Source organism: Pongo pygmaeus, chromosome 5 (assembly GCF_028885625.2).
Source record: "Pongo pygmaeus isolate AG05252 chromosome 5, NHGRI_mPonPyg2-v2.0_pri, whole genome shotgun sequence".
Taxonomy (NCBI): Eukaryota; Metazoa; Chordata; class Mammalia; order Primates; family Hominidae; genus Pongo; species Pongo pygmaeus.
The window spans coordinates 96,792,787-96,806,752 of record NC_072378.2 but is presented as its reverse complement, the minus strand read 5'-3'; the positions used below and the strand labels follow the sequence as shown (position 1 = coordinate 96,806,752).

The following is a 13,966-nucleotide window of genomic DNA, read 5'->3' as shown; positions in this document are numbered from 1 at the left end:
CTCACTCTGGTGAAACAGAACCTAAAGGCAGAAGAGGCAGGATATGCATGTTCCTGAAAAGAAAACAGAGATTACTCAGCATTTCCTATGAAAATGAAAACAGATCTGATCATGAGAATGATACGGAATTACTTCCATGTGTTGTTCTAAGTTTTTTTTATGAAGAATTGCCATGTTTTGGCTTATTTATTTAAAAATATTTTATTGACAGATAAGGATTGTTTAGATTCAAGGTGTACACATGATGATTTGATAAGCATATGCACTGGGAAATGATTACCACAATCAAATTAATTAACATATCCCTGGAACCCATGCTCTACATTAGATCCCTAGAACTTGTTTATTTTCTAACTGAAAGTTTTGTGCCCCTTGACCAACATCTCCCCATTTCTTCCACTCCCCAGCTCCTATGGTAAGACCCTGGCTCAGCAGTCTGAAAATATATGCAAAATCTAACAGAAGATATTTAACAGGGCCCTACTGAAATGAAGTTCTAATTGGGAGCTAATACCAGAAAGCAAAATCAAACGGATAGAGATTCGCCAGGTCACAAAGGCAAGTGACCTAATGTCCCATATTTCCATTTCAGCTGATGTGTTCAGTTTTAGTCTCCTTTCTTTGAACCCAATAGCCAATTTGGTGTCTTTCATCTGGAACCTGATAAATTGCTGGCCTTAAAACATAAAACCAAATTGTTGAGCTGAATTGAACTAAATTTTAAAAAAACAATATATTTTAGGGAACTTCTATGTCCTTATCCATCTAAGGTATGTATGTGCACAACTCTCTATGTTATCTCTAAATATAGAGTGAAATTAACCAACAGATCAAGTCATTTCAGACCATGGAAGGGATGAAAATTTGTCTAGGAGGAACCAAGAAGACTTCTGTGAGAGAAGAGACTCAGAATAAAGCTTAAAAAGGTCAGATGGAAAAAAAGAACAGTTCCAAGGCATCATCTTGGGGTATTTTACAGGTTCACAGATCCACAGAATGATTACTGTGGCCTGCATACAGCACATTTTGTCAAGGAAAGGGCCTGGGTAAGGAACAGCAGGAAAAAGTGAAAAAGAGTTGGTTCAGTGAGGATAATCTGAAGGTTCTTATGACAGGTCTTCAGAGCCAGACTGCATGAAATCTGGTGAATAATGAAAATTAGACTTTTCACCAAAAATGGGATGGTCCTAGATTACATTATCAGTACACAGTAGAAGAGCCACCTGCGTAAGTGTGTGTGTGTTTACCATGCTCTCACCTAAGTTACTGGTTGCACATATGAATCAAATAGCATGCCCCCCTCCATCCAGTTTTCTATTACCTGTCCTACCCTGTGCCAATTTGCTTTCTCCTCCCCAACACCCTTTGCTTCACACTTCTTCTTTAAGACATGGGATAGGGATTTGTCAAAGTCAATGAGCACTTTATTACAGTGAGAACGTTCCGTAATGAACAATTCAGCAATTTAATGAGATTCTGTAGATCTGTCTCCAGCCTGTCCATCAAGTTTCACTTCTATAAAGCACCCTGACACTAATCCTCTGGCATACCCAATCTCTACCTTGGGCTGAATATTAGATTCTTCCATGGTATATTGCATTACTAGCATAACCTCAGCAAAAATGATGAACTTAACTATACTTGAGGCAAAATAGCTGGTCTGATTTGATTTTTCTCTATGGGGTTGAATATGAGGGAAATACTTATTTACTAAGATAAAGCAAAAACAGTTTCTTATTGCCTGCTGAATGCCTAAATTGATAATATTTATGTGAGTCTTTTAATTCTTTCTTGAGGACCAGGTATTAAAAAAATTATTGCCTGCAGCAGAAACCAGCTTTTAAAATTCTACATTATAATATTAGTAACCTTTAGAGAGGCAGTTATGATAACTCTTAAGTGGACAGTACGGAATTTTCTTGACACTCAGCCATCTGCACATTACCACGTCGATCTCTGGCAGTGCCTTCAACTGCACCACAAAAAGAGATAGAAGCCACAAGGATGGTTAGCCTCAGATGTCAATTCTATGTTAGCTCAGAGGCATAAAAAATTAAATGCAGGATTCATTCCAAATCTTTCTTTTTCCCTTGGGAAGTGAAGAAAATTTGGCTACTTCCCATTTTGAATTGACCAAAGTAAATTCTGTTAATTTGTGTGTGTAAGAGCCAGAGATAATTGAAATTTCTACCAAAAACAGATCCTTGTCAACCTGTTCAACCTCTGCCTGAACAAACATTACCAGAAATACCCAAGGAGCCACAAAAATTTATTCTTTAGTGTTTTTTTGGTCCTTATCTTTTCTTTATCAAGACAGTGTGGAATATTGAAGACATGGGGGCAGGTGTTAGCAGACTTAAATTTGAAGGCTGGCTCTGCTCTGTGACTCTGAGTAAGGCACAGAAGCCTCATTTTGTTCATCTGGTACATGCAGTGATAATAGCCATTCTTTCAGGCCTGCTGTCAATAAGTTTGCAAAGAGCCTGGGACCCAGAAGGCCTTCAGGACGCTGCAGCTCTTTAATTCCCTCTGGTGGAAGCAATAATGAAGAAGGAAGTTGCTGATTAAAGTAACACAAATAATGAAATAAGGCAGAAAGGCATCAGGAAAATAATCAGTCAGTAGAGTTAGCTACTGAATAATTAACAGCTACCTATATGACTATTTTGGCCAGAATTAAAATACTCTCTAAATATTACTTGATAAGATACCAGGGATTCACTGTTTAATCAGCTAATAGAAGACTTTAAATTTTCCCTGGTAGTCTGTATATAATTATTTTTCAAATGATCGTGAAATCTTGGAGGCATGGCACCCTACAAGTAACAAAATGGCTAGCCGGTGCTTCAGAGAGTGAGATAGACAGGCTGTAATAGGGAGGAGGAAGATAGGCTCTCTGACTATTCCCCAAAGACACCAAGTGGATTGTTCAAGGAATAGTCACTGGGGATGAGCAGAAGAGGATTTAAATTGAATAATCAACTTCAAACCACAAAACATCCTCCTGTCCTCTAGACAAAGGAGCGACACAATGTGAAAAGAATGCTATGTCAGGCGAAAAGGCAGGGCTTAGGAAAATAGCAATGAATGCAGAATGAACTAAGGATGGAGATTTTTCCACTGCCATGCAAGAAGAGCTTCATTTCATTCGAGATCCAAGCTGCTCTCTATTGCAACAAAGAAATATTTCTGAATTGTTTACAGCAAAGGCCCAAATTTACTCTGATTCTCCTGGTCTTAAATATGCATATATATCACTTTACAATTCATTTTTTTGTCATATTTTGTTTAAGAAACAATTTTTATCAGGAAAAAAATCCCTTGACTCAGATGTGACCATGTTAGGTTCTGGGAAGCCACAGTGAGGGTCTCGTGGATTGCCCCTGCAATTCCCTGAGTTAAGCTGCAGAGTCCGCTGAGGGCTCTGAGCCTCAAGGGCCAGTGTTCTCCAATCACTTGTCCATCAAGGAAGCATGACTTCTAAAACAACTCCATGAGGACCAAAGCCGCTAAAATAGTGATAATTGTTCCTCAGTCCTTTAACTTCCAATCACGGCATGCTTTTTCAGTGCCAAAAGACGACTGTGCACAGCGCCCTTACCTGCCAGATCTGTTCTTCACTCAGGGAGGTCAGGCGGTCGCTCTTCAGCACCTCCTGAAGCAGGCAATAGGGAAGCGTTAGAACATCTTCTGGGCGGCTCTTCAGGAGTTCAGAGAGATGTTTCACTAAGAAATCGATCACTGCCTTCTCCAACAAAGTGAGGTTAAAGAGGTCAGCAAGTCTGTACAGATCCAAGTAATTAAAGCTATTTAATTCCTGGGTGCCAAAAAAAAAAATGAAAAAAGATCTCTTAGAAATAAATCCAAGAAAGAGCAGGCAAGAAATTCAGATTGACTCACTAAGGTTTTCGTCACAGTGGTGGGAGAAATGGGAGGGCTAGTATAAAAAAAAAAAAAAAAAAGAAATCACAACTATAAAGCTCTGCATAGAGAACGGCTATTCTAGAATTCATAATTTTTCCTCATTTTACTCCTCTTAAAACCCATATATTTAAAGACACCTTAATAAAAGGAGTGAAAGGGGTCTCTGGTTTCAAGGGCTGAAATGTTACTTTGCAACATTCTAGAGACATTTTACTAATGAGGGCAATTGATTTTTCTACCCTTACCATATTTTACAGGTTTTTCTCTACTAAAGATAATGTAAGGGCAGGTAAATGGCGATTCATGATTAGATGACATAAACTATATGAAGACAGACTGACTCCGCTCTTTTTCCGAAACTTCAAACTAAGTAGGTCTTTAAGTTAAAACAACGCATCCTGTCTTAACTAAAATCCAGAGTTTTATATACAAGGTCTCAGGAAATGAGGAAATCTCACAGAAAAGACTCCTGTTTGAATAATTCTATATTGAATCCACCTAAGATGGATGATTTGTAATTGTTCTTTGTTTTTTTCTCAGCCTCAAACCTTCCATTTTTCCCACCTTTTTGAAGAGTTTCTACAGAAATGCTTCAAATTTGGGAGGATTTTACCTGCAGTCTCAAGCTCATAGCCAGGGCTCTACAATTATGCCTCCAGAGAGCCACAGCTTCCACTGTACCTTTGTCACTGTATCCCCGCAAAAATCAGAGATACAGTACAGTTGTTGAAAGAAAATTTACATATGTCAAGTAGAATGAGAGTGGGCTGTTTCCTACTTTCCGCTCACTTTTAACTTACAATTATTAATATAATTATGAGCAACAGTTTTCCAATAACTTGAGGAATGCAGAATGCTATCAGATAGCCATTTCACTTTATGAATCCAAGTAATTTTCAACATACTTTCCCCCTTTCTAGTTACCTAAGAGTATTAAGAACTCCTTACTGAGGTGCATAGTTTGCACCTCAGTAGATAATTGTATAAAGTGGGGAGCTGAAGGAAAAAGAAAACTCACCCCAAGGCAATGACAACATAGCACACACTCCTCCTTTTGGGGCAGATGGGCTCTGTGAGCCTTAAGCAAAACCATTGCTTCTTGTCCTTTTGGTTAAACCATGTGTAAGCAAAATAAGCACCAATAGTGCTGCTTTTAAACTTTCCATTAATGTGATGGGGGAAGGTGGGAAGCAATAAACTTCATTAAATGCCCAACAATAGTACTGTGGATGGGAAACAAAAATTACTGCTGTTATAGAAAGAGTGCCATTTCTAGTTATAAAAAGTAATAAAAATTCAGAAATATAAAGTATGGAAAACAAAAATCGTTCATAATTTCACCATGCACTATTAATGTTTTTGTATATATACTTCTAGACTTTTAAAAAATAAGTCTTTTATATGTTGAAAGAAGAGAATAGTTGCATTCAGGACCAAACAAACCATCAGCCACCACAGGCACCTGGAGGCAACCAAGGCAGACAGAGAAGAGCAAGGGCGGTGGAGGCAGGCAGACTCAGCTCAAATCCAGCTTGACACACCATTGGCTGCGGCCTCGGGTCAGTCACTGAATCTCTGTTATTCCCCAAGTACAAATTTTTTTTTTTTTTTTTTTTTTTTGAGACGGAGTCTTGCTCTGTCGCCCAGGCTGGAATGCAGTGGTGCAATCTCAGCTCATTGCAACCTCTGCTTCCCAAGTTCAAGTGATTCTCCTGCCTCAGCCTCCCAAGCAGCTGGGACCACAGGCGCGTGCCATTGCACCCAGCTAATTTTTGGATTTTTAATAGAGATGGGGTTTCACCATATTGGTCAGGCTGGTCTTGAACTCCTGACCTCATGATCCGCCCACCTTGGCCTCCCAAAGTGCTAGGATTACAGGCATGAGCCACGGCGCCCAGCCTTCCCCAAGTACAGATTTAAGAGCTCAACAAGCTCATAGGGTTGGCATAAAGATAATGTATGAAAAGCACTTACCATAAAAGTTTGGCACGTGGAAAGTACACAGTAGGTTGCGGGGGAGAGCAAGAACAATAAAGTATATTTGAGCATTGTTGTTTGGGATCCATAAACCATGATTAATCACTGATGCAAGGAGGTCAAAATGAAGCATGTGTTCTCTTTAAATATTCAAGTCTTGAATAAGGCACACCATTAACTCAGGGAAAGAGGGGGTGGCCAAAATAAAAACCATAGAATTAAGATAAAAACTAATTGCAAGTTAATGCCTTCCACATCTATATGACTGACCCACATCTTTCTCCTAGGCTCTGAATTCATTTTCCCATCTGCCTATAAGAAGATGCTGTTTCTTGGATATCCCACAGTCATAAACTCATCATGTCCAAACTAAGCTTTTTTCTTTTTTGAGATGGAATAGCGCTCTGTCGCCCAGGCTAGAGTGCAGTGGTGCTATCTCGGCTCACTGCAAGCTCCGCCTCCCGGGTTCACGCCATTCTCCTGCTTCAGCCTCCCAAGTAGCTGGGACTACAGGTGCCCGCCACCATGCCCGGCTAATTTTTTGTATTTTTAGCGGAGACGGGGTTTCACCATGTTAGCCAGGATGGTTTTGATTTCCTTACCTCGTGATCCGCCCGCCTCAGCCTCCCAAAGTGCTGTGATTACAGGCGTGAGCCACCGCGCCCGGCCTAAACTGAGCTTATTTTATATAGCCTGCATCTACTCCTGTATCTCCTCTCTTAGATAACAGTCGCATCTAGACACCCACATCAAGAACCCAAAAGCTGGCCTATATTCCTCCCTTATATCTAGTCAATCGCCAGTCCTGTCTCTTTTTCCTCTTTAGTATTTCTTGTTCTGTTCCTTATCATCCCCTGTCTGGACTTCTTGAAACAGTGTCCTAAATTACCATTCCTGCCTCCAGCAGCAATCTCTCAATCCTCTCTTTTCACAAGAATCTGACCATATGTATCATCTCTTTAAAACCCACTGATAAGTTATTTGCTTTTGGGAAAAAGTCCAAACTCAGTAACACTGTATAGCCTTCCATGACCTGGACTCTGCGATCTTCACATCCTACGGTGCAGCAATCCTGTCCACCCTGGCTTGGCTCTAGCCATGACAACAACCTACACATTCACACCATGTGCGAGGACTACAGCAGGAACTGCAACACAAATGAGCAAAAAAAGGCAAGCCCTAGGCCTTATGGGATATATAGTCTACTGGAAGAGAAGGCCATAAATCAAAAAACCTTACAATTACATGGAAACCTGTAACTGAAATAAAAGCTACAAAGAGTAGAATATAGCACTATGAGTGTCCATAACAGGGATTTGACTTGGAGTTAATAAAGGACTAACTTGGAGTTGACTTGGAGTGGAAAGTTAGTAAAGGCTTCCCTGAGAAGCCTTTTGACACTGAGAGTTGAAGGAAGAGCACCCTTTGTTCACTTGGCAAAGGGTGTATATTAACAACATTTTATTTCTGTATTCTCCATGTTCTGGCATCTGGGGTCTCACTGACTGGGAAGAGACTGCCCCTCCCAGGGCTAGCCAATTCTTTGAGAGAGCAAATGGCTTTCATATGCAAACTAACCAATCCAGAACCCATACTCTAAATCACCTCCTCTATGTGGCTTCTACACTCCAGGAGGCAATAGTCCTCTGGCCCCACCATCCCAGAGCCAAGTACCAGACAACCAGAGCCAGCCCCTACACTTGCGAACCCACGGAAACTTTCAAACTAGCCAATCATAAGCCTGCTAACCCTGCTTTGCCTACTTCCTTCCTGTGGATACCACTATAAAGACTTTAGTCCACTTTTCCCCCCTCACTCCTTCTACCTCCTCACCAAGCCTGGGGCTTCCCTATGCAGTCCTGGAGGTGTGGTCTGTGACCTCTTATTGGAGCAGAAACAAATCATGTTTTCAATGGCAATTGTCTCCTGATCTGTTGGCCTCACCATAACTCAATAATAACAAAACCTACATTTTAAAACAGGATGATGGTGGGATTTCAGGGAGATGCTCCAAGCCAAAGAAGCAGCATGAGCAAAATTCCTATGGAGTAGGAATTGTGTTTCCCTTGTTTCATCTGAATATCCTATACAGCACATCTCCCTTCCTCTCCATGTCACCCTCAGTCACATTTCTCCATCTTATTTGTTTTAGAGCTTGTCACCACCTATAATTATCTTCAGCATTTATTTGCCTACTTGTTTATAATGTGTTTGTCTCCTCCCCTGATCCCCCAGTAAGCTCCATGGGAGGAAGGAGCTGCTGGTTTGTTCACCACTGTATCCCCAGAGCCTAGAACAATGCCAGGTACGTTCAAGCTGCACTTGCTGAATGACGAAACCGTATCATCTTTTCAACTTCCCTGGATCAGGTCAAATTGACCACCTCTTCCTGTGTACTTCTACTCTGCCCTCTGCAAATATGTCTAGCACATCACTTGTCACTGCAAGCACCCTTTGACTGCAGATCTATCTGCCTTTACCAAATCTAAGCTTCTTGGAAGCAATGATTGTGTCTCATGCCTTGTGTGTCCCTGGTATCCAGTAGAGAGCAGATGCTTAATACATGTGTGTTTAATGAAAGAATGCCCACGAGCTTTTTCTGTTTACTTATAATTAGGCAAAAACAGAATAGCCCATGTCTTTCCAATACGCCTATTCAATTCTGAACCTTGTCCAAATCAGGCCATTTTTCATATCTCACAGGCCTTCCTGATTGTCCCTTTCTCTTTCTGGCCTTCTGACACATACACACAAAGGCAAAGCCAGTGGTCTTTCTGTTTTCTGCGTGGGAAAATTGGTAATAATGACTAGAGTTGAAAGTGTTACTGAACAAGTATAATATAATCATTCTTCTGTGACAAAAAAAATCAATTCACCCCAAATTTCTTTTACAGTCCAACAGAGAATTACTTCCTCTATCAATTGGCTACTTAGATCAAAAGATTTTAATATCTTTTCAAATGATACTTTTTCCTAATTACGAGATTGTCTCAGTTCTCCTACATTCTGTGACTTAAAAGTGCAAGTACCCAGGTAGCGGCAGTGGTTTTGAATGGAAATTACAGCTCAGCAACAAGAAACTCTCTTGAGTAAAAGAAAATCTTACTCTTTTTTTCTGAAACGGTTTCATTTCTGTCACACTGCTTCTCACTTGAAATTTAGTTTCTATTCAGAATTATGGTGCACACATTGTTGTTCTTTGGGGAATATTTTTAAATAGTATTTATTTTCCTTTGGTTTAGGGCTATTTGGCTTCTCTTATTCCTTCTATTTGTTTCTCATAGTTGTGAATGACAAGTTAAATAATAGAAGAAGAGCCATAAAATGTGTCCTCAATACCACACTAGCTATGGAATAAACATCAGTTTTTCAAGTTCAATAATTTCTAAACTTTATATATTCCCCAAACTCAGTCTTTCTGTGTGGCCTCTTTCCCTAATTGGTTCCTTCAATGGTTATTCCCCAGATTAACCACCAAATATGGTAGGGGTAAAAATACGGGAAAGGCAAATATTGTTTTATTTTGATTTATATTCAAGTGTAATTACACTTGCAAGGCAATTATCAAGCAGTTAGGACATGAGTGGGAGGAAGGAGGGCAGTTTGAGGACAGTGTTGATCCTGTGGCCTTTCAGCCCACCCTTCCCAAACCAGTGAAGGCAGCAAGAGAAGGAGGAGTCTTGGCCTCAGTGATGTCCCCTGGCAGGTCTCATCTGCAGCAGAGTGGCCATGGCCTTTGCAGTGTCTCTCAATATCTCAATTATGCAGGTAGTACTAATAAATGACCAAAGTTCATACAAGAAGTACTTTGTTTATAATTCAGAGTAGATTTAAGCTTATGAAATAATGCCACCCAGGCTCACTTGTATTCCACTATACCTTCTTGAATGAGAGAAAAACATGTAGCCTTATACCTAGAGTCTGCATATTTACCCCACATAACCCACAGCCTAGCTTAGGGATGTCACGCTCAAGAGCTGTGTCTTGTGTGCCAATGATGATACAAGCTGAGACTCAATCATCTGAATTTCTGAAACGTAGTCTCAGTTTCGACTACCACAGTGGCTCCCTGGCTTGTCAATAACCCCTTGCCCATCCACACTGCAGTTTAATCATGCCTCTGGCACAGAAATTATACACATTATGCATAATTATATGATATCTGTTTGTGGGGTAGATAATGCAGATAGTCTACAGTGGATGCAGTCATCTTAAAAATAGGTGTTTTGACATTCTTAAAACTAGATGAGGCACCCTTCAAAACAAAGCCTTAAAAACACCTATTTCTCTTGCTGTCTCACCTAGTTCTGAAAACACCACTGACGTGTGAAAGAAAAATAAGCATCATGTACTATCACTATAGAAAACTATGACTTGAGTTAAAGATAATAAACTCCTCTCAAGGTTAAAACAAGAGTAATTTCATTTTGATTTCCCAAGTTTTCCGCCTCTAAGATGTCCAAATTGAATAGGATTACAGATTTTTCCGGGTAATAACACTCAACAGATGTGGCTATTTTAACAATGCTTTGTTTCATCAATGTAATTATAATCTTTCATTTCCAATTATTGATGTACTTCACTTAGACAACCCTCCTTCGCAATGTCACCTAAATTACCCCATGTCGATACGTTACTACAGATAAAGATAGGCAGGAGACACAGTGGTTTCTATGCCCATGATGTAGTAGCATACATGAAGTTCTTACATAAAATGCTGATTTTATATCACAATTTGAAAATTCCTCTAAATGAAAGGCCATGCTTGGCTCTGTAAGTCAAGAAATTCTCTTTTTAAAACCACTCCCAAATCTATTCCAAACAGCCTGAGAAACCACTCTACATAAAAATCAGTATGGTTTGATTTTTAACAATGTTAAGTCGAAGTGAAATTTAAAAATTGTATCAGCTGCTCATAAGGACCAAGTAGCAAGTAGGATGCATTAAGTATAAGGCTCTTTATCACTGAATGAATTCTAATGCCTCCCACTTCAAGTCTCCTAGCACATACACAATAAGCTTGTCACTAAGCTATTCATGCATGTAGCTTATCTTCAAACTATTAAAAATGTACCTAGTAAACTAGTAAAAAGTAGGTTTTGCATCATATGCTTTTTGTATTCTGCACAATGCCAATCGTAACATCTTTCTCATAGATTGCAACAGAGAAGTATTTGTTGGATCAAGAATGGAAAAAAAGCAAACAGTTGTGAGGCACATCTATGACTTTACATGGAAAGAGGAAATAATAGCTTGGTTATAGATATAACTTAACAGTTGGGCAAAATAAACAGCTTTCCCACAATTAACTGAGAAAAGTGTTCTTAAGTACTGAATCTGAGCTTCAGAAAGTCCCTTGTGATGCTAACTAGGTGTTGGGTTTTTCATACAATTGGGAAACAAAATGGAATGCTCACTTGTGGTGCCAGATACATGAGGCCTGACTTCGACAGTGAATCTTGGGTCTCCTTTTCTATATGTTAGATTTTTCCCCCTTTACCCAGAATGTTGAAAACGAACCTTACTTCTCTTGGTTTTTAGCGATGATCGGAAAAAGATAAATGTGCAAACTGTTTGCCAAAAAAAAATCAGACATTATCAAATGAATTCTCATTAATTTTCCTTTATACCATAAGCAGAACTTTGAGACTCTTTTGTCACAAGTGATTATTATTTGTGAAAGATTTAAAGACATCGTTTGCTTCAGTAGACTTTAAAAAGCTTGTGAGAAAGGGGAAGTTCTGTAATATAAATGCCCTTCCCTTCTGCAGGACAACCCAGATCAGATTCCATCTCCACGGAAAGGCAGGCCACTCCAGCTTGGAGGACTTTCCCTCCTCTGACTTTTAATTGCACTTGCTAATTGTATCATTTGTTTGACTCTTCTCTCCCCAGCTGTGCATAAAGGTGCAGATAGTATCTTTAGTTCTTTAGATCTTCCTCTCTGTCTTCAGAAAGTGGCTACCTAGCAAGTTTTGATTGATATACAGTGGGTAGGCAAGAAAAAATACCACATCTTTAAAATTTCAACTTCTATTGCTTTTATTTCTTAGTTTATGGTAAAAACATAGATTTTCCTGCTCCTCTAAAAATATTTAAATATTTTACAATGTAAATAATTTATTAAATATTAATACATATATTTAATATTTAAATAAATAAAGGTATGTGCCTAGAAATGTTAGCTACACTGGAGATAAATATGGCAACCTAAAAAGATGGGAAAAAGCTATTTCCTGAACTTTTCAGAACTGTGTGTTACTTTTAGCATATGTATGCACCATGAGGTGCGTTGCCATCTTACTCTTCATGATTTAGAAATACTATAAGTACACCTAACTGCGCATATTTACTTAGGTTCCTAATTTCATAGTTTCTCTGTCTCCTTCACTGGGTGATAAACTGTGGGAACAAGGCACCGGTGCCGTCTTTAGTTTAGAGCTGTAGGAAAAACACATGATTTGGAGCTGACCCATCTGGATGGCCTCAGTAAGTGGTTAATCTTTTCAAGTCTAATTTTCTCATCTAAAAATTGCAAAAAGTGACACTGCATTCCAGATCTGTGATAAGGATCTCAAAAGTGCAGGTAAAGTACCTTCTACGTAGTAGATGCTCAACATACGGTAGCTATCATTATTCCCTTTTACAAATGCTGTTAACAGTACTTAAACTATAGCTTTACATAGTCCATACTCACTGAGCGGGTAAAGGGAAGAAAACACTGAATGTCTAATATGGACATTGTTTTTCTATGAGTGTCAGCAAAAACCATAGCTGTCACGTAAAATCATTCATTTCTTTTGTACTTAAAAAATACTTCACCGGAGATAAGCAGGGAGAACAGATAGAGACATTATACTGGACCATAAGCAAGTATGTATTACTATAATATACTCTGGTTCCCGAGCTCTATATTACTCATAGTAGAAAAGGCACATGGAGAAATCTACGGATGGGGGAGCTGCATTTCTTTATGACCTTATTTGAAAGATAAACTCCTTGGGGAAATACAATTTATTCAGATTTTCAAGACCCTGCTGTGCAAATCTACAGTCTGGGAGCACACTATGGAGATCAAAAAATATTTACTTTATTCTGTTGGGTATAAAAGCTTTTAATGAATGCATAATTAAGACAAAAAAGTGTATATGGCTTTAGGAATTCCACTGCTGAGCCAAGCCATTAATATCCAAGGCACCATACCCAGTCGTGATTCCACCTGTTTCCTATTTTGATTACAACCTAGTTATAAATCAAGGCATTATGTGACTACCTGACCTGGTGCTGCAGGAAAGGCTGGTACTTCAGTAGAGAAAGCAACATAAAGGGGGCTGGTGTGGATGTGCGGTGAAGGTCTGGCCTTTGGAACAGGTAGAAACAAACCAATAAATAAACAAAATCCAAACCTTTTAATAGCCTTGGGATCATTTATATAGGAAAGAAGTTATCATGTTTATTGTGCATGTGAACGGCTCTGTGAATTTTCTCAACATTGTCATAGAGTTGACGGATAAAGTCTAATTATTATAGAAGAAAAAATGAGCAATTCATTGACAATGCAGGCCAGATAACTTGTAATATGATAAAATAATCAAACTCAGATATTTTTATATGTATAAACATATAGAGAGATATAGGTATATTTTGTATATAAATATGTAAATATGTATGGACAACTATATGTAATGATATATTCATATATTGATATGAATATGTATATGATACAATTTGATTAAATGAAAACAAAGTATTAGCAGCAATTCAGAAATACAAGGAAAACTCCAGCATGCTCTAATTTTTGGAGTCTTGCAAGGCCTATTTAAATATATTTGTGCTGTATAACAGAGGAATTCTACAATTAGGTTACTAGTACATTTTCATAATCAATTGTATGCATAATACCCAAGGTTCATGAATAATTTTATATTGTTCCTTGGGAAATTCTCTAGTAAGCTGGAAATCTAGTAGGGAGGAAGTGAAACATAGCCATCAACAATAACTAATAATTCTGGCCCCAGTCACTATGTGCTGCAAAATGCTGTTTCAAAGTTCACTAAACCTGACT

The 13,966-nt window shown here is 38.8% G+C and overlaps 1 protein-coding gene across 6 annotated transcripts in view; it reads right to left on the bottom strand.

Annotated features, from left to right (window-relative positions):
- Positions 1-13,966, bottom strand: part of KLHL32 (kelch like family member 32) — a 224,608-nt gene that overhangs the window by 54,149 nt on the left and 156,493 nt on the right. For 4 of the 6 annotated variants that reach the window (XM_054490891.2, XM_054490897.2, XM_063666439.1 and 1 more), the window contains one exon: positions 3,602-3,817. In XM_054490891.2, the coding sequence (XP_054346866.1) occupies positions 3,602-3,817 (216 nt within the window). Of the gene's footprint in view, positions 1-3,601; positions 3,818-13,966 lie in introns of those variants that run through there. The other 2 variants (XM_063666440.1, XM_054490896.2) reach the window with 2 other exon arrangements.